General features: G+C 40.2%; 1 protein-coding gene across 5 annotated transcripts in view; it reads right to left on the bottom strand.

The window, feature by feature from the left end:
• Nucleotides 1-20,802, bottom strand: part of LOC105197268 (nephrin) — a 300,694-nt gene extending 279,892 nt beyond the window's left edge. For all 5 annotated transcript variants that reach the window (XM_039447072.1, XM_026133136.2, XM_026133137.2 and 2 more), the window contains exon 1: nt 19,832-20,802. In XM_039447072.1, coding sequence (XP_039303006.1) covers nt 19,832-19,934 — 103 coding nt within the window. In that variant the 5' untranslated portion in view covers nt 19,935-20,802. The remainder of the gene's footprint in view (nt 1-19,831) is intronic.
• Between the last annotated feature and the right edge of the window lie 1,514 nt (nt 20,803-22,316).

Below are 22,316 nucleotides of genomic sequence, written 5' to 3'. Positions count from 1 at the left end.
ATACTTAAATCTTTAGATACTTCGGCAAAAAACCATTCTTTTCGAGAATGATGTCTCTACTTAACCAAGATATTGAGATTTCTAAAAATTTTCTATGACTGGTGTATCTATATCTATCGTATACACCCCGGACGGGATGTCACCGATTCTGACAGTTGGCGGCAGTATTCCCCTCGAGCTGACCCTCTTTTACGCGCCGTGAACGTCGAGATGAAAGTCTCAGGAATACAGTTATCTCGAAGGAATCTCAAGAGCTCGAGACACCGTCCCCGAAGTCTGATACATATATCTCGAGTTGATTCGAGAAGAACCGAGGGGACCGGAGATAATTATATCAAGACGCGTCACAATTTTACCACCAATGACATAATCGTAAATGTCACTTCTTTCCGTCATTCGTGCCCACAATCAATAATTTACATTTAAGGCGATGTTAGAGTCGTCGGTGTTATCGATGAACTCGACTTACACACGTACGATTTACGAAATATCAACAGATCCCTACATCGAGATCTCACGTACACATATGCACAATTTGTCAAACATTCTATTCTCTTAAATTAAATTTGCCGACTTAATTCTAACAATTCAACATTATTCATTCATTTATTCTACACCTGGCTCTGCCTTTATTTCGCAAATAGCCTGCATAACATTTCCACAAAGTAAATGTGTCTGTGAATTGACATTTTAGTCGCCATGTTCCATAAAATCAATATGAAGTGTAATTTGTTTAATAAAATGGTATTTTTTGTCGGTAATACAGATGATTCTGGCATCGCTTTAAATAACTTAGATTTAAGTAAATGTGCTCGTGAATTGACATTTTAGTCGCCACATTCTATCAAATCGATATGAAATGTAGCTTGTTTAACAAAATGATATTTTTGTCGGTAATATAGACGACTCCAGCATCGCTTTAAATAACTTAGATTTCACACAGAGACGACTTGTTTGAAATTTCCGATACTTTAGCAATCTTTTAATGATCAAAACTTTAAGAGAATTAATTTAAAGACGGCAGGCACTATTCTTGTAGATTAAGCAAAGGCCGAAGAAATAAAAAACTAAAAATAAAGACGTAAAAGTCTCCGAGCGTTATGCAAGTATATTTTACGGCCCATTAATGGAACTAACGTGAAAAAGTATAAAGCAAGCTCCATAAATAACTTTTTAAACGTCAACGTTACACGCGTTTTTATGCTGCGAGCCGTAAAGTAAGTCTCCTAGCGAACCACAGTTCCCACAGAGGGGGTTACCACAGAGAAGAGTTGCCGTTGCTATATGCACTCTGAATGTTTCCTTCCGCTCTCGAAAACTAGGACTGTTATTAATAACGCCAAAAATATACGATTTACTTCGGAGAGCGCGGGAGTGCTTAGCCTTCGATGGAGTAAGACGTCAGAGCGTGTTTGTTTGGCCGACGGTTATGCGTTTCGAAAATGCAGTCACTCGAGACTGCAGCTATATTCCGTGCTGAGCGTTCTCGTGCTCTCTCTCTCTCTCTCTCTCTCTCTCTCTCTCTCTGCTCGCGCGGGCTCATACGGGGCGCGGTACGAGGGAGGAGGAGATTTCGGAATGCACCCCGGTGGCGCTGAACATCCAATTTTCCACGTCCTCCACTGCAACCGAAACTGCTCTCTCCTCGCGCGGATAAATTCGCGGAAAAAGGCACATGCAAGCGCCTGCCAAGCTCCCCGGAGTGACGGCCGGTAATACAGTTTTCACGAGAATAAATCTTTTTTCTGACGGATTATTCTCCGACGCTCTTTTATCTCTCCCCCCTCCCCTCCCCCTCTGTCTTCTCCGCTGCCGCGAAGAGAGCCGCAGTCAGGTAGCTCCAGTCCGCGATAGACGTCACTCCACCGAGAGCATCGCGAGCTCGAAGTAACGCGCTCGCGAGTATGACAATCGAGGCATCCTCCGCGAGATGCTGCGCCGCTCCGTAAAACGTGGCTTAGTTATGAGAAGCCTTCCGCCCCCTTCGCGGAACCGTCTCTTACAACATCCCTTTTAACAATCACTTAACGTATCACGTTGAGGAGGAACGGCACTGAGATTTCTTTACGGGAGTGTGCTTCAACTTTTGCGAAACGTTTGCCTTTGCGATTTGTGAAATCGCAGCAAACTCGCGGAAAAGTGGAAAATTTGTGTCGCTCTATCCTTTTAAAGTCGGATATGGCATGCGGAAACGCAGTACGTTAGCATAAATTCTGCACATGAGAGACGATTTAACGACAGAGAGAAATACTAATATACGAAATTTATCCTACGCGATGTGACGCTGAAAGCAACGGGTGTAATATTCCACACTTATTCAGATGTCGGAGGAAGGGGTGAAGGAAGAGGGAGGGGGAGGAAATGCGAGAGCGACGAGTTGTCTCGCCGCTTTTCCAGCCGACTCGCGATCTTGATTTGCGCCGCGCGAGATTAGGCGTGACACGCGAAACCTCGTTCGTTCTCGTTACTCTGTCGCGGCAATTCCCGTCCGCAAGAAGTTTCCCCGGGAGATCGCTAACTTTCCCGTCTTATCGTGATAAGTGTCGTGAACAATGCCGCGCGTAACCGCTGTGGAGTCATCCTCTAGCTCCCCCCCCCCTCTCTCTCTCTCTCTCTCTCTCTCTCTCTTTCTACGGTAGGTGGTAGCGGTGTCTGCGGCAAAATTACATGAATCTGTAGTGTCGCGTGGATTCTCCCTCCTCCCGCCATCTATCTATCTCGCTCGCGCCAATAAGGGTGGTACCGGAAATAATTTTGCGCACCGGTAGAACGGAATGTTAATTCGGTTCACGTCCCACTGACCGTGCTCAACGGACTCGTGACCGCAACTTGCGCGCAACATTACGTGTCCGATGTATACTACCTGTACGGGCCCGCACACGTTTTCTGCCAAGTTTCGAAGTGTCGACCGAGTTTGCTCACTTATCTCACCTCTGACCCGTCCAGCGTTACCTGTGCATTAAAATGGCGTTTCGCCGAGCCCGGTGAAAAACGCGCGAGGAACAAAGAGCGCGATTTGAATTTCGCGAGAAAAAGAGGGTTCCTCTCTCTTTCCCCCTCCTCCCCTCCCCATAAATTCCATAGAACTCGTCGATTAACAGTAATAAATTGTATCGCGAATTGTTAATTTGCCGAAGAATATTAATTCGTTTGTGATTCGCGTGCGCCGAAATTTGTAATAAATTATACGCGGCAAAGCGCGACACGTTTTATTGATTATTTTAATTGCTGGAATAAAATGTCTTTCGCGTTCGCTGTTTGTTAACCAAATAATCGTGTCTAATTACAGATGGAATCCGTGCTCACCCTCGCTGCGATCTGGAATCGCGGCACAGTAATCTCGGATACTTTCCACGAGCTGGAGTTGTGTGTTGCCTCGCGTAAAATTTCTCGCGGAATAGAGTTCTATTTCACGCGGCCGTGCCTAATATCCGATAGGAATAACGCCATCAGAAATATCTGCATACATTTTCGGATCTCGCATATCCCCGTCGGCAAATATCATTATCTCTTGCCCGATATATTTCCCGCTTCCGCTCCCGACGGATCGGCGAGAAATAATAACCTTGCGTTTCGGATCTCCCGATAAGTAAATGAACTTCCAACGCACAGAGCATACGCCGACGCGTGGAACGCGTAATTCATTTCACCTGGCCGCCGTATGCGCCCCGTAACATCGGTCATCAGGGATCGGTGGTGATTTGTTACATCCGGAAAGGGTAACGAGGCGAACGTGTGTACGAACGGCGCGCGTACACGCACATAGCGACCGGCGGCGACCGGGGACACACGGCGGGCTGTTGCTGCTGCTTTACTGCTGCTGCTGCTGCTGCTGCCGCTGCTGGGACGCGTCATTAATTCAGAGAATTAAATGTCGCTGCAAATGACGAAGATAATTAAATACGAGGCGCAGCGCGCGAGGCGAGATGGAATTAAAAAGTCGTAGTCGCGCACGAGCTACGAGCTAGATGAGACGAGAAGACAGACGCGCGAAACAAGAGCTGATAGATTGCTGTGCTACAGGGTGGCCATCAATTCGCGCGCTGCACACAGCGCCGAGCTTCTCCGAACCAACCGAACAGGCATCAATTTTATCTCAACAAAAATAATCGAAGCGTCAATCTTTGAATTACGAGCGATGGAAATGAAGAGCTCTTGAACGGGAGGCACTATAGCCGTGGCGGTCGAATAATGCAATAAAATCGGATTTTTCGGTTTAGCCGAACGAAATTTCAATTCGTCGTGAAATCGCCGAGATCCTCGGAATGAAATCGCGAGAGCGAAACGAGAGTTTGAAGAACATTTCGAGGAACGAAATTCGCAATGTAGAAAACGCGTTCGCGCGATCATCAATTTACGGTGTCCGCGAGTTGATGGGAGAGAGAAATATCCCGTATCCGCGAGTCGATGAAAGACCGAGGGAAAATTGATAAACTGCCGGAAGGGAATCGGAATCGTTGCTGAAAGGGGAAGGAACTGTGACAGTGGAGGCTATAACATAGGGCGGCGACGCGATCGCCGAGGACGGTAAGCGGGGGCGTCGCGCGTCCAAGATAAGAAAATAGGGAATGGCGCAATCAATTCACGGCGAAATTACAGCAATTGGCAGATACGCGTTATTACGAGAGCGAAAGGGGAAGGGTGGGCCGGGGATGCGCGTTTACAACGTCCGTTTCACGCGCAGAGCTAATTAGTTTCGGCGGTATCTTCAATGACAGGCGACATGCGCCGGCGCAGTGATAGCAAATTAGTTTTAGTTGGCTCTTTAACGGTGCGCGACACTATCCGTACGCAATTATGGGATTCATGATTGCGGACGGATAGTGCGAGGACTTGTCTATTGATTAAAAAATAAAACACAGTAAGCTTCTTTTGAAATAATATTGTCTGAGAGCTGTCGCAGAAAAATCTGAGTTCTTGCATTCAAATCGTATTCTCATAAATATGCCATTTTCTCTTTCAATAAAGTAAAGAATTCTAACAATTTTAAAACAATTATCAAACGGACTCTGAAAAAATTTTAATAAATGATTAATCTAAAGACCCGGACTGATAATTGCTGCTTCGAAATATAAATAACAAAGAAAATTAATGTTTACAGTTTTTAATATTAATTCGTATCACCATATAAATCTGTTTCGATTTTTTATCGTTGAAGAAAACCATTGGTAAAAGTTCGAAACGTTTATCGTGATACGGATTAATATTAAAAATTGTAAACATTTATTTTAAACATTATCTGGTTCTCAGTCTATTTATATTAATTATTTAAGGATGTTTAGGTCTTATTTCAAAACTGTACTAAAATTATAAATTTTATAGAATAATTTTCACATTCTAGAATTACGTTCGAATATCTTGTAAACTTTGAGCATAATTCACTTATTGGTTTAAAAGTTATTTAATGTTTTATTTACTCACAATCCTTATATAAAATTGCGTTTGCAATGCTTATTTACAAATTTAATGAGGAAGTAGTATTATCTTGCAATTAAATCAAAATTTGTATACATTAATAAAAGTCTAATAAATATTGCTGCAAGCAAAAATTTATTTTATAGATCCACTTACTCGTTTAAAAGTTATTTAAAACTGTAACAAAATATAGTAATATTCGCTGCAAAAACCATTACTTTTTTGTTATTGATTAAAGAAAAAAGAATAAATCTATAGAAGCCATCAATTTATAAATTTCAATAACTTTTAGCTATTGTATAAACATCCTTAATGAATTCTAATAATAACGTATTTTTCGCAAGTCCATTTGTTGCGCTGGAGTCAATTTTTTCTTCGTTAAAATTGAATTTTAAACATTTCCACGATTAAAGCTTCAATTAAATTTCTATTAAAATCGCGCGTTTTAGTGATTTAAAAAAAGATAACGTTTTATTAGCGATAATCGAATTATCGACGTAATTACTAACGCCTCGGCTGAATAAATTGTCAGTTTAACTTGGAGTATTTATTGCTCGAAAAGTCGTGTACGACAGTTCTGCTGTGTGTCTTATTGTGTCTCACTAAACTGTGCATGCGCAACCGAACATTCGCCAAGAATGTCGAACACTCCGCGACACTTGAGCATGCACGAAGAAGCTCGGCATCTGATCGAGAAGCGGAAGACACTGTAACCTGCGAGTCTCTAATACTGCATCCGAAAAGTGGACGCAGTCGCGCAAATATCAATTAGCGATTGCCACGCATCGACGAGTCAGAGTTAATTAGCAGCCTCCGACGACGGTGTTGTCTAACGTCCTGCGGGATCGCCCCTGGCAATATTCCAGAGGATGTGGAAAGGAAGAGAGTGTTCGAAAGCTTTGCTTGGAAAATTTCCCGTTCCATCGGCTGCCGACTTCAATCCCGTTCGGTAGCCGCCGCCGCCGCCGCCGCACCACCAACCATCTCGCTAATTTCAAAACCACCCCGGACAGTAACCGCATTTTTAATCGAATCTCTCCCGACGTCTCGACCCTCCCCTCCCAACCCTTCCTCGCTCGCATACAGATCGTACGGCATCCGCGATCCCGCTCGTTTCCCCATTCTTTCCATCCCGGGGATCCTTGTCGAAACGTTTAATCATTCTGCTAATCACATCTTTTTTCCCCGTCCTCGGGAGTCTCCCTTCTTTTCCCAGCGAGATACGAAAGCACCGCTAACCCATTAAAGCTCGTAATTCTCGAAGATTTTTTGTCGCGTGACTGCGTCCCCGGGTCCCCTGGCTCACAGGACGCTTAAAATCGATATGTATACGGTGTCCCGAAATCACTAAATGCTACGGAATACACTGGAAAAATTGGTAGTCGTTTTAAGAGAGAGAGAGAGATGGCGATAGAATTTATTCAACCGTCAAGGGATTAAAGGATTTGCCGAATTAAATCTTTTGCCGTAGCGGTTGCTCTAAAAACTCTGGGCTTTTACCTCGATAAGAATTTAAGTCGAGACTTATTATTGTAATTATTAAGATATTTAATGTTAATAAAAGTTAAAAACGTAGCGATAGCATGCCACGAGTTTCGTGAAACCTAGTTAAAAAGTAGTTCGCTGTTTAATGCAGCGTTCAAACGAAAACACGAACGCATTCAAAACACATTGCACAAATGTGTTTCGTCATATGTCTTTATGTTAATTCTATACAATGAGAAAAAAGTTGTTAATTTGGCAAAATTTTTCAACTCAATTAAATTTTTTAAATTCAATTATTTACGTAATTGACTTAAATACGTAAAATATTTGAACTTTAGTTCAATCATTTATACATTTAACTCAACTACACGTATATTTAATTCACATACCTGAACTGAAGAAATTTAATCAAGTTGAAAAATTTAATCAAGTTAACAATTCTTTTCTCAGTAAATTGCAAGAGTTATTGCTACAGGTTTTGTTTTGTATATAAGTTATCATTATTTTTCGATTTTACAATAATAAAATTTACATAAAAGGTATCTTCTTTCTCTCTTTCTTTTCTCCGCGACGAAAACCATAGGGACCGGCCTTGGTTACATGGATTTTTCGCGAGAACAGAAACGCTAGGGGAAGAAATGGTTTTAGGGGGCCGGAGAGAGAAAGAGCTAAACTGAGAGTCTACGAGAGCCGAACCGATCGACGCCGTTCGCCGTGGCGCATGGTATAGGGAAGATACGATAAAACGTACTTTCTATACGCATCGCCCCATTTCCATAAATATGCAAAGACGGTAACCACGGCTGGCGATATAGGAACATTTACCGTATTTCATCGCCCACTATATCCCGGGGAAGCAATCCGCGACGCGATCCACCGACACCCGGTACACGCTTTTAAACACGAGCGATTTGACAAGATTCTGCGGAGACAAGATTCTGCGGATTTTTACAAGAAAATACATAGTTTCGAAACCGATGTTATCAAAAGACACGATAGCGCCTCGAAAAAAAAGTATACAGGTGAGTCAGTTAAGTAACGAGTCCGCAAATATGATATAATCTGCGGACGAAACATACCAATTATTTTGAGAAATAGACAAGTACTGCATTGAAAAAAACTTGTGTTTAAGTAAATATATTTATTTTAACATCATTTTCTTGAATTAAAAAAATATTCTTCCAGTTTAAAAATAATTTTTTTATGCTAGCAAAATTTTTTATTTAAGTCAAGGAAATTATATTAAAATAAATAAATTTACTTAAATATAAAATTTTTTTTCAAAGCTTGTATCTTTTCTCAATAAATAGGCAAAGTATAATGCATTGAAAGAAACTATCCAATCGAATTATCCTTTCAAAAAATAACAAATATTTATGACTGCTTAGATCGAACAAAAATCCAATTACAGTTCATTGGGAATAAAACCAGAATGTTCGAAAATGAACAGAAAATATATCTGTCCATCACTTTTTGAACGGATAATCCGTTCGTTTCATTCCCAATAAATCATGGCCAGATTTTTTGTCCAATAGTCGCAAATATTTGTTTGTTACTTTTTAAAAGAATAATTCAATCGGAGAGTTTTCTCAGTGTACTTATACCTGGTCTATTTATTAAAGAAAAGTACATACAACTTAGTTATTTAATCCATGTACATTTTTTGTTGATACATGTTACTCATTGATTTAATGAAAAATGACTGTCCCAAGTATAATACGGCGACACTTCTTTTGGATAACACGTCCGTGAAAAATCGAGACAAACACAGGATAACCTCTGTGCCAAGTAGCGATGAATTAATAATTAATGATTAAATTTAAATTAGGATTGAATGAAGGCCAAGTGGTTTACCGCGCTCGTGATTTGTAAGTGTCCACTGTGAGTCACGGGGGAAAAGCATTTCGGTGATGTGTACAGAGTGGTTGAATTTATCGTTCCTGCAATTTTTGAATATAAATAACTGATTGCGACAAAATATTAATTATAACGTGAAACGGAATTGGCAATGACGACCGGTTTTCGATGTGATAGCCCGAGGAGAACGAAACAGAAATCATTTATCCGCACGCATTCGGAATTTAGAAGGGGTAAACGATAACTTCAACCTCTGCACGTATAGATATGTATATACGTGTGTACATGTATCGAAAAATTTCCGGCCTGTCAGTCCGCTCGCGCCGGCTCGTTTCCGACGTTACGAGTAGTAATTCCCGAAAATATCCCGCGATCTATGCTCGCGCGAGATTCACAGTGTACGCTTGTATACGCATTAACGAGTTTATTGTAGGCTTCATGAAAAGTTTGTTGCACTTAGCGGGAACATGCAGAGAAGGCGCTTCGCGTCGGATTTGGTGATTTTTCGTCCGCGGACCGTCCGAATTTCGACGATACAATTTTAACTCTTTAAAAAACAATGCGAAACATACAAAAGCCACACCATCATTCCGTCCGTTGTTCTTTTGTCGGTTTTTTATTGTTTATTTTTCATACCGCACTTTGTACGTGCAATATAAACTGTTTAATTTTTGTTTTAAATCATACCACGAGTACAGACTTCGACAACATCGACTTGCCAACTTACGGAAAAAGCTTTGTTTATTTTGTGTGTTGGCCGAATGGTTTTGCCCAAATTTTTACGAATGAAATCTAATAAAACAAAATGGCTATCGCCAATAATCTTTATATAGTTTAATTGTAAGAAAAATTTTAATTTCTATTTCGTAACGACCACGCAATAATAAACAGCGAGCGTTGAAGTCAAATGGAATTTAATATTTTAATATAATATCGAATTATATAAAGTATAAAATTATACATTTTAAATGTTAATATATTGTATATTATGGGATTAACGAATGCATCATTTTCAGTTGAATAATTATGAACAAATTTTGCGCCAGTATCGAAACTTCCCCTTGCAAGCGCACGTATCGTAACGTGAGATCATTTTCGCGTGTCTAAAACGCGTTGAAATCTCAACCCGACGAAATGACACCGGTTGCAATCCCTTAATCGCAATCCAAGCTCGAGCAGCTGGCGTGTAGATCCTTTACCACCACACACTTATTTACGCAGTGACACGCGTGTCGACGTTCGTCGTCGCAACAGCCGAGCCGAGCGAGCAGAATGGAAGCACAGCGGTTTACGCGGTATCGCCTGCAATCTGTCCACTTGTCCCTCTTTCTCTTTCTCTCCTCAGCTTTCTACGTATTACGACACGAGGGAACAAAGACATTTGGCGTGCGGCACGGCGGTGCTGCGATTCCATTTGGCCTAGCTATACGCGCGCCTGATCTCAAGAAGTCTGGAGAACGGAATAAGAGAACGCGGCAGTCTGAGGCAGCGTAAGATGAAAGAAAGAGAGAGAGAGAGAGAGAGAGAGGAGGGAAACCGTGAAGAAAGCGAGAAAACTCGCAAAGACGCCGACTAGGACGAGGACGACGACGACAACGTTCCGAGCCGCATCTCGCCGGCGCCGCCAGCAATCGGCGACGAGTCCGTGAAAAACGAGCGCGAACGAGCGGAGTGGATACACTCGAGGGCGATATCCACCGCGAAGAAGCGAATATACGTTCACTTGCAGCATATCCAATACGTACGTATGTACGCCGCGCGAGATATACACACGACGAGAAGTAAAATCTAAGTTATTATATATCGCTTAGCGCGCGCGTTTCGGTGGAGAACTAACGATGACTATTGTGACTACACTGAGACTTATCTCTCTTGTGAATTTTCCATACAATAAAATTTATTATTATTTTCTATTGTTAAAGAAGGGACGACAATGTTTGACAATCGCCCGGCAGATATTTTAAACAGCCGGATATTAATTTTAGCTATTCCGCGAGCGATTTAAAGTCGATCTTTCCTTAACGCAGATGGCGAGTATCTGTAATATTTTTCAGTTACGAAAGACCGATAAATAGTTTATCATAAATCGATTAACACTCTAGACGTTCCCTGACTTTGCTTCGGCTCGATTTGGCTAAATATCCAATTCTAGGAAGAAATATAGATTAAGAAAGATGATTTGATTATATCACAAGAAGACATGTATAATTGAGTGAGTTTTACTGAAAACAAACCGAATTTATGGCTGCTATAATAGAGCACAAAATTTTATACTTAGAATTTAATACACTTAATTAAACTTTATTAATGAATTTTACTATTCTGATATTTCCTACAAGATTTCTGTTCAAGTTATGATAACAATGGATAGGGTCCTCGAAACTGGTGTATTATTCAGGATTAAAATGAGAGTGTGTATGTCTAAGGTGTATGTCTAAGGCAACAAGACCACTCAAAAAAAAGTTTCTATCTTTTGAAGAAATTTTTTTAATTGTTTCTTTTATTAGAATTAATGAAACAATTTGGTTGTGCAACGCAGGTCTTTTTTAAATGAAAGAAATGTATATTTTTTTTAAATCAGAACAACTAATTATGTCTTCCTCTCATTTCGGTCGGTACTTGGTTTTAATTAAAAAATGATTTGTTTGAACAAATAATTTATTCACTTTAAAAAAGGCTAATAACGTCATTAACTATTTGAAATTAAATAAATTTTTATTTTCCTCAAATTTTTCAACTTGAAACAATCAAGTTGAAGAAATTTCATCAATTTAAACATAACTTTTTTCTCTGGGCGTTGCTTTTCCAGTATATATTCCCAAACGATATGCCAGCGTTTGGCTACGAAACAGCTGAGCCGCGTGCGATTTTTGTCACTAATCCCGACGTTATGTTACACCTGCAAGCTCCATCGGCGGAATACAGGCTTAACGCGGCAATGCGGTCGATGTCAAATCGCCGTGGCGCAATTGATGAAATCAATTGCCAAATCGCCGGCACGGGCCGCTAACATTCCACCCGCTGCATTATCAGTTTATTAAGAAACGCAGCAGAACGACCGCAATTACAGGGCAGAGTTTTGCAACTATCGCATGGTCAAAGTTTCCCAACCGAAAAGGAGGGCCGAATGAGAAAGCACCGCTTGCACATCGATCGCTCCCCTCGTCAGTTACTCGAAAGTTCAAGTTCGTAATTACGCGATATCCCAGACATGCGGAAAGGGAGGAACGTTCGTCTTGTCAAAGATCGCGGATGAATTCATAGTTCACTAGAGAGAGAGAGAGAGAAAGAGAGAGAGAGAGAGAGAGAGAGACTCATATTGGAATCGATCATTTGAAAAACAACATAGGTGAAATAAATGAATGCGTAGCTCTTCAACATTTTACATGTTCACAACATGTAAACAACATTTAGTGGCAAAAATAAAACGTAAATAAAAAATAAGTGATATAGATAAAAATTTAACAAGTTTTATCTTGTTTTGTGTATGCTGTAAGCATTATAAAATCAGGTATAACTGATGTGAATTTTTCATCACTTTATACAGCTAATAAAAACATAATTATGCAATTTTATTTTGAATTATTATATTTTCGTAAAAGAAGAGACTCGTAAAATATTTTACATTCATTATATATACAATTACTGTGAAAATTAAATCGATAACTCTATCAAATTTTCTAATTCGTACCTACACAAACTTTATTGTAATATAAACGATATTAATTTAATATTGATGAATGATAGCAATAAAACTAATAATTGCTGTGAATAAAAATATGTCAATTACAAAAATTAATTGAAGCCAATTTTATTTCTTACCTTTTCATTTATTATTGAATAATTGATTGCTTTTTCGATAGATTATTAATAAAATAAATGTTGGTCAATAGTTTCTGATATTTTTAATTATTTTAATTCTTAAATTCGATATTTTCGAAGACGATACGATTTGAGATATACGCTTTAAATGACGGTTTTTCTAAATCACACCTTTCACAACATGTTATGGAAAAACTTATAACAAATTAATTTATATATTACTAAAAGGTTTAACATGTGTAATATAATAGATGTCTATGACATCAAGGTATAGTTTTGAACTTTGCTTTATGATTTGCATCCAAAGCATTGCCAAATGTAAAATATAATAAAAAAATAACTTAAGTACGCATTTGGCATCTCTCGCCAAGTGGATTTTTATTGAAATTGAAATGTTAGGGGGATTCAGAATCGAAAGAGAGAGAAAGAGAGAGAGAGAGAGAGAGAAAGAGGGAAGGTAGACACACAATTTCCTTCTCAATTTCGGCGAAAGTCGATTTATGTTGTTTTTCGAATGAACGATTCATATAATAAAATTCGCCAGAGTTCCTTCCTCCTCTCTTTCCTCTCTTATATTCTCCGTTTTTTAATATATCAAATTCCTTTCGCTGTTGCCCGTGGTCTCTGTTCCGTCTCTGTATTCTCCTATCCTTCGCGTATAATCTCGTATCGCGGCCGCACTACAATCGACCCTGGCCACGATCCAAGAGGGAGTTTTCCGAGTCCTTACACACCGCGCGCCGAGTCCCGATGTTTTGAGGATTCCCGCTCGTCGACAGTTTCTACGTGCGCGCGTAGCATTTCGTGCCGGATATGCCGATACCATCGCGTGTGGAAACCTTATTACAGAGGCTCGAATTGCGTCCCCTGCTAAAATAACTGAGGGTTAATCGCCAGAATATTGAGCGTCAGAGGGAGGCGGGGTTAAATAAGCGAATATAGACTTGCGATTAAACGTTCACTGATCAAAGGGACCGATTCCGGGTTTATTCAAGAACATGCGTGTCAGTGAATCGCGTGTTAATCGATACTTAAACTTTAGCAGACATTTTGTTTATGCGCAAATACGCCGCTCAACGTCGAACTACGTCTACGTGACTGCGCAATAATTGGCTGCTGTATACGCGGTAAATCTCGATAAACTGGCGACTGCCAGGTCACGATTTGCGTTACGAATGGTACGTAATTTTTGACATGTAAAATGCGCGAGGCTCTAATCCCCTAAATCTCGTATCTTCATCGGTGGTGGCGAGGAAAAGCGCCGCGAGTCTGCGCAAGTATAACAGTTCTTCGGCTTATCCACCCGCGATCGTTGCGCCGGTTTAATAAAACAAGCTGCGAGGCAACAACGGCACCCAACGTGCTCGAAGAAAAGTAATACGAGATTACGAGGATATATGGAAAATGGTACGATATATTACACAAGTTCCACGCGATGTATCGCCCTATCGTATCGTAAACACTCGCGAGAGGAAGGATCAAATATATCAATAATAAAATCGCTCTCACTCTCTTTAAGTAACGCCAACGTTCGTTCCGCCTTCGACGATATTTTAATCTACCATTCAATTATCGAACTATTTGATTTTCGAAATTGAAACGTTTTCGTAAATTAAAAACTCGGAAGCTTTACGCGCGCGCGCGCGCGTGTGTGTGTGTGTGTGTGTGTGTGTGTGTGTGTGTGTATGTGTGTGTCTGTGTCTATGCGTACGTTAACGTGGACGCTACCGAAACTGGGTCGAATTCAACTTCAGGCTTTCAAAGGCCATTTTTTCGCGGAATATGTCACATTTTCAGCGAGGGAAATGCACAATAATTATTTTTAATAAGTGTCCGTTAACAAAAAAAAGGTGAATAAATATGTAACGATATGTAACGAGGAACGAAAATATGGTGTGCACACATATTTATATAGATGTATTTGTTCAATGGATCCATGGGTCTTTCTCGAGCAATATTGGCGCATCAAAGGTTAATGTAATGGACTTAAACGGCTTTAAGTTAATTAACGATGATTTCTTGTTAATGAGAAACGTACATTAATAAATTAAAGGATATTACAGATACACACAGCATTGATCAATGAGAATTTGAGAAAGTTTCGAGTGCAACGCGTTAATCGCGCCATATCCATTAAAAAACAATCGAGCCAATTAGGAAGATACGAATTGCGTGCCGTGGTAAAATTTCCTTCGGGCGCGTTTCAGCCTGGGTATAACCTGCCCCACTGCTCAGTGACCGCGGCACGGCAGTCAATTACGGAAAAATTATATCATTATGCAATAAACCGGCGATATAGAAATGATTAAATGGAGCACACGTGAAATCGGCGCACGTGATCGAAAGGACGGAATATCGCTGTGAGCTTTTTACGCGTCGATAAAAGTATAATGACGCAAATAGTACACAGCGCGCCGGGCAGCGGCGCACACGCAGAAAAAAAAAACCGGGCGTAATATTCAGAATTTTTCGCAATATGTATACATCCAGTATCGCGAAATTGGTTTCCATTCACAATTAAATCAGTGCGCGAAACGGGATAATAGAATATCTCGCGCGCGCGCAATGCCGCCATCCGTTTCGTAGAACCATTCTTTTTGCAAAGTTTCAGTTCGCGTAGTTTAATAGACAAACACATTACAATATCGATCCCGCGCGGCACCCTTCGTTGTTATTTTCGCGTTATTTCTTTTCGGCTGGCCGGACGGCGGCGCGGCGACGAGGCAACCGGATTGCATTGCGCGAAAACCGGGCCATCTCGTAACGGCACTTCAAAATTAAATCATATTTTATAATGAAATATCTCGCGTCTTCTCCCCCCTCCTCCTTCTCTCCTCCCCTCCCCCTTGTTACGTTCCCTCATTTTCGCCCCTTCCGAATGATGCTATCATATTTTTAACGCGCGGCCGCATAATGCAAGCGACACACCGTTAGCGCCGGCGGAAAACTCATTTTTCGGTAACGTGTAATTTTTTTCCATCCAATAACGCAGACAACGTTAATATAAATAGAGAGACCTGCACAAATAGCAAAATGAATCGACGAACGTGTGCGTATTCATCAGCTGCTAAACAGCTACGGAAATAAAGTTGAAGCAACAACATGAAAATGTGTGCGTTAACGGTAAATTAAAGATTAAAGATTACGAAATTTGTGTGATAGTGTCGTAAATTCAAAATGCGATACTACGTTTAGAATCGATCGAGATAAATTTTGAAATATTTTGATAAATGCAATAACGTGTTTAAAGATTTATCTGTAATTTTATCTGAAAGCCATTTTACTATCCAATCGCGTTTTGTATTTATTTTTAAATCTATTTTAAAACAGGATGGCTATCTCGCATGTAATTTTATGATTGTTAGGTTTATTGTGAAAAAGTAGCGCACTATCGCTTATCCTCGTCTCAAATAACCGATTGAAAAATCAACGAATTGTGTAATTATCGAATTTATACACATTTGTATATATTTATTATACGTTATTTATATGCTGTTTTTGTTTCAAATAGAGAATAATAATTTACAAAAACGTAGAAAATTGCAAAAATTCGTACTAAATTATTCTATTATTTTATTTTTAATACTTTATATGTATACATATAAACATTTATAATTTTTATAATAAATATACAAGGTGGGTCGTTAAAGTGTTACAAACTATTTCCTAAAACGAAGTTTCGAGTTACTATATGTTTTCTTTACAACAAATGATTCATCTCATTATCCTGTATATAAAAGTGATACAATTATCAAAAAATTAATAATGTATCAGATATTTTATATTTTATATCGAAACATGTTAGAATAAAGTATAAAATGTTTATTGATTTCAATAATTCTACCTTAATATTTTTACATAATAAATAGAGAAATCATATTGTATAAAAAAATCATATAATTCCATTTTAAAAAAAGGCAATAACATCCGCACGATTATAAAAAATTGTTTTCTTTTCATTTTTGAAAATTAATTTCACCTTTATTTATCCGCCGCCAGATCATACAACTTTCTAAAACATTTTTTATTATGACACGTAGTTTGGATAATAAGTTTAAACGTTCTACCCTGTATATTTTTTTATTAAAAATTATAAATATTTATATATTTAAAAAGTATTAAAAATAACATGATAGAATAACATTGTGTACGAATTTTCGCAATTTTCTACGCTTTCGTAAATTTTTATTCGCTACTGAAAACAAAAAATTGCGAGCCTCTCGTGAAATGTGACGTGTATGCGCGATATGCAATATCAGATTATTAAAAATACGGTTATCTTACGATTCTATAAAATTGAGATTTTTCCGAGTGGAACATTTCGTATACAATGACCCAGAATATAAACCGAAGAAGAAAAAAATAGGTCCTCTCTATATCCTGTTTCTATTAAAAATAAAAAGGAAAAGAAAAAATACGCTACATTATGCAACTACATCCAATCTGAAGTCGATTTCTTCAATACGAAAGCGGACAAACGTTACACTTCTTTCCTTTTTTCTTGCGAGTTTTCAATATTCGATATTAGATATCGCGACAACCAAGCGCTAGATTAAAATCCTGTTCGATTTAAAAGGCGCACGGAATTAATTAAAGGAAATTGTCGTTATGAGATTCTGTTATTTATTACAGAGTAATTTAGCGCGCGGAAGAGGCCGGCGTTTTAAATTGGTGTACAACTTTAGGAAACTATTAACATTTTGACGTTTTCAGTATGCGGAAAGCTCGACTTCGGATTACCTATGAAAAAAATCCTTCCGTTAAAAAATAAGACCAAGAAATTTCGTGCTTCTCTCCGCGAAACTGTACGCGCAAGTTTAACTTGGAGATGAGTAACCGTACATTAGGTGCACTTATGCTCCGTTGTTTCTCGCAAGTAATTTTAGTAGAATGGATTAAAAGCTAGACTCGTGATGGCAATGCGGGAAATGACGAATGCCTTGGAAGAATTAAATTTTTAAGACGACGCACATTTATAATAAATGTACAGAATAAAAATAATATTAAATCAATAATTAATTGTTTCATATACAAAATCTTCTTGAAAAAATTTGATAATCTTAGACATAATTTGCTTCCATAAAAAAAACAAACTGTCTTCATGTTAGCAAATTATGTCTGTTTTAGATATTAAATTCTTTCAAGATTTGATATTCTAACTTACATATGAAACAATTAAATTATTGATTTAATACTAATTTTTTTCTGGTACAGAAACAGTATATTATTGATGTAAAAAGACGGACATTAAGTGGAGTAAAAAGATTTATAACAGCGAAAACTCGGCATAATCTTCGTTAAAATACACTGAAAAACATTTTTATGTTCAAGTAAATATATTTATTTGATAAAAAATTTGTTTGGTATAGATATAGAAATGAATTGAATATGAAATTCTTTTGTAAATTATATATTAACAATAAAAAACTATCTCTAAAGTTACAAGATTAACATATCATATTAACATATCAAGCTGTTGCAGCCTCGAACGATGTAAATGATGGTTTTGAATACCAATATTTAACTGAACCAAACGGGATTATGTTTCGGAAGCTTTCCAATGTAAAATAAACTAGAATAAAAGAAATCCGGTAATAATTAATAAAATGTTGGCAAAAAACAAAAAAATCTAAGAAATAGAATTCGCTTTTTATTGGTATAAAACGTAAATAAATAACAATAACCATTGATTGTAGCTCCGTAAAAAATTTTATACTCTTTAATTAAAAAACAAAATAATATACATCTCAATGTCTCTATTCATTCTCGAGTTATCTCTGTAATGTAACATCAGATTTACACCGCGCGATAGATGAGATTGCAATAGCTTCATATTTTGTTAATATTTTATAACTCTGAAAATAGTTTTTTTATCGTAATATGTAATACAAATAACTCACAAAAGGATTATTTAGTAGTCAATTCATTTTCTATGCGTAAACTGAAAAAAAATACAGTTGCAATTACCGTAATTTCACTGTAATTCATGGTTATTTTCAGCGCCAACTGTATATTTATAGTAGTTGTGTTAATCATGCAAATTATTAGCCATTAATTATTACATAAATAAATACGAATGTTTAAAAAATTACATTACATTCAAGTATATATAATTGACTGCATTTACTATATAAAAATATTTATTGTATTTTTATCACGCGTATCTTAATACATGATTTTACAATATTAATATTTGAAAATTATAATTTATCATAATTAGAAAAATTTGTTCATAATTGATAAAACTATAAAGAGTATTGTTAAGATTACAGTGATAATAATTGTAAAAATGGAGCTCCTAATCATAATTAATCATGTAATTATAATCACAAGTATCAAAATACGAGTCAAAATTCACCGAATTTTCCGCCATTACAAACTTTTCTACCCCTCTCACGGTGCGTTCCGATTATTTCCCGAGTGTTCTCCAGGTATCATTTTATCTTTGTCTAATATTTAGTAAACAATAAGGATAAAATAATACCCTGAGGGACATTCGAGAAGGAATTTGAACGAACCAATAATGTTCGAAATGAGAGCTGGAGCTAAAAATACTCGACATTTTTCCGCATACGATTAAGCTCCGATGGAAATAAAATTGTAAGGGACGGTTTCCGATTCCAGAAAAATATGCAAAAAAAAGTTTCATGACAAAAATTCTGCAGCTCGCGCACGTGCGACCGCTCGGAAAACTTCGTAGTTCTTAGAAATTTCTAAAAGCGCTAAGTAAACAACGACTGCGTCTTGTATTCGCTCGGAGTCGACGATTCGAGAAATTACCGAAGAACGCAGTCTCGTTCCGGGAAATAATTATCCTTTTTATCGAACATTAGGTGAGGCGCGAAACGGCATTAAAACTTGGTCTTATTTCCTCTCTCGAAGAAAAAATTGTTTCCTCGAAAATTGAATCTGAGAAAATCGCCGGCGCGCGGGCAACATTTCACGTGCAATCCGGTAAAACGCGATAGCGAAAAATCTTTTAATTATAATCAGGTTGTCCGCGTTCTCGCGAGCGAGCGGGCGGGCGAACGAGCGGCCACTTAACCCGAGGAGGGTCCTCTCGCTTATCTTCGAAATTACGACGGTAATTCGATCCCCGGCCGCTGAAGGACGCTCCCCGAAACGCGAAGCGAGAGATACCGGGCGACTTCTTCCTTGCTTTGCGACGACACCGATCGCCGTCGCCGTCGGAAGGGAGCCTCTCTCTCTCTCGTCTTCCTCCCCGCGCGACGGTAAAAAAATTAAGACTAACCTTTTACGGCCGGTATCAGGCAGGCAGCGGCGAGCACCAGGAACCTCATCCCGACGAGCCTCATCCCCGGGAGCCTCTCCGCGATCAACCCGGATGCCTCCATGGCTTGATTAGAGCTTGTCCACTTGTCGATTACACAAAAGAGCACACAAACACACTGACACAACCGCGGAGTCTCGGGAGGATTATTAGGCGGCGTGACGAAAGAGTCGAGACGAATTCTCTCTCTCTCTCTCTCTCCCTTTTTCTCTCTTTCGAGGAGGAAAGGTCCTTTTACCACGACTTATCCTTGGTATCGCACTTTTCTCTCACATATCGTACGTGACGACGACGACGACGAGACACTTTTCTCCCTCGTGCGATCGTCCCGTGCACTCGTTTAAAAGAAGAGAAGAAAAGAAAAGAAAACGTGCGAGCTACGCTCGTAAGTTTCGCTTCTTCGGTCGTCAACAGACTCCGCTTCGCTCCTTCCTCGTTTCTTCGCTGCGCGCTGCTGCTGCTTCTCTTCTCCCGATCGTCGTCGGCGGGATGCGTCCCGTGAGTAACATATTACACTTCGGAGCAACGTCGAGGCCGTCGCCGAGCGGTCGCCGCTGTTAGAGCCTCAGCGACGACACGGCGCACCACCACCGGTCGGCCTCCTCGCGCGAACGCGTGCACATCCGCGCTCCGTGTGTCGCCGCGATCCGACGGGGGCACGAGACGCCGCCGAGAAGACGGAGAGAGAGAGACACTCTCCGGAGGACACTCCAAGGACGAAGGACGATGTCAGACCTGCGGTCCGTTCGATTTACATACGCGGCACACGGAACTCCCGAAACGACGTCACATCGGGGGCGCGTTCGTTAGACCCCGACAGAGGTCAAATTCAAACGCGCATTGAACTACACTCGCTGAGAACTGCTTTGCTCTTCCCGGGTCGGAATCACCCCGGTTCTTCCGGATGTTCGGAAACGCTGCGTCGCTGCGACGACAGTAGCAGCGGCGGCGGCGGCGGCGGCGTCGACGGTGGCGACGATCGAAGTGCCGGGGTTACGAAACCGGAGCCACGAGTCTCGGACGTTCGCACGCCGGGTATGCGGGGTATGAGGGACGGTCGGAATTCGTTTCGCGATACACGGCGTGAATACAGTCACGTGCCGAGTGTCACGACTCCCTCGGCGGCGCGAAGTTATCGCTGATGTTAAACTGGCGTGCAGCTCGCGCCAAAATTTGAAGCCGTCGTCCTCCCGGGAGAACCGTAGAACGATCGAGGGTGGGCGGGAATCACGAATTCGACGGCGGTCGACTCCCTCGCGCGGACGATTCTCCGCGCCTCGCGGGAGATACCCGTCGGACGTTTCGCTCGCGATCCGACGGGGGACAATGTAGCGAGGCGTCGAGACGGCGGGGAGGAGTGGCGACAAGGACGACAATCGGGGATGGGTGGTGGTGCGAGGGTGGCGAGCGGATCGCGCACAGCAGGTGGCGCGTATCCGATTATCGCGTTTCGCGAGGCGCGAGACGACAGCTACGACAGCTACGGCAACGACGGCGGCGGCAGCGACGGCGGCTGCGGCGGCTGGCCGGTTCGGACCACAACGGACCACGACGTTCCAGGCAACGACAGACGGGGGCTACGACCGAAAGAGATTACGCCGCCCGGATTTATTCCGACGCACCAGATAAAGGAGCCAAGAGAGAAAGCACTCGCGGGACGAAGGGACGACGGACCCGTAGATGTGAGATGTCGCGTTGCGTGCGCCGCCGTTCGCTTACGCGAGAGTGTGAAGACTGCGCGAGACTGCGCGCGAGGGTAGGAGGCCTCTGCCCCCGCAGAGATCGACGGAGGCGGCCGAGCGCGACCGAGGCCGACCGAGCGCCCCGCCGCGCCGCCACGCTGCGCGGCCGGTAACCGCCGCCGCGCTGCCGCGCTGCCGCGCCGCCGACCCCGTCCGTGACCAGCAGCGCGCGGTGTGCACATTTCGCCAAGTGCAGACTATTGTAAACAGACATTTAAATAATTTTCTTCAAACGAAATAGTTGGAAAATGCCTCGTCCGTGAGAAAGGAAGAAATCGAGGGAGTCTGCAAACATAAAAGAGATTTTTTTTTCTTAAATAAGCGATATTCAGAATTATTAATTGAACTAATTTTACACACAAATTTAAAAATTGACAAGAATTGTTATCCGATATAATATTTCGAACTTTGAAACTTGCAACGGCATACGTTTCAAATTTTATTCCTTGTAAATATTTTAAAAATAAGAAGAAGGAATACTTTTTTAACTCACATCTTATAATTAAAACAATTTATTTATGTAAATTGATTTTAAACTCAATATAACTTTTCTTGATTTTTTAATCTGTTTTTAATTTTAAATATTGGAAAGAGAAAAAGAATCCATTAAATTGTAATTAATTCGAGAAAAAAATTTTCAAAAAAATTTGTTTGAATTAAAGAAAGTTGTACATCGCTATATGATTAAAAAAAAAGTTTCTTTG

Source organism: Solenopsis invicta, chromosome 3, assembly GCF_016802725.1.
Source record: "Solenopsis invicta isolate M01_SB chromosome 3, UNIL_Sinv_3.0, whole genome shotgun sequence".
NCBI lineage: Eukaryota > Metazoa > Arthropoda > Insecta > Hymenoptera > Formicidae > Solenopsis > Solenopsis invicta.
This window is presented reverse-complemented; position numbering and strand designations above follow the sequence as displayed.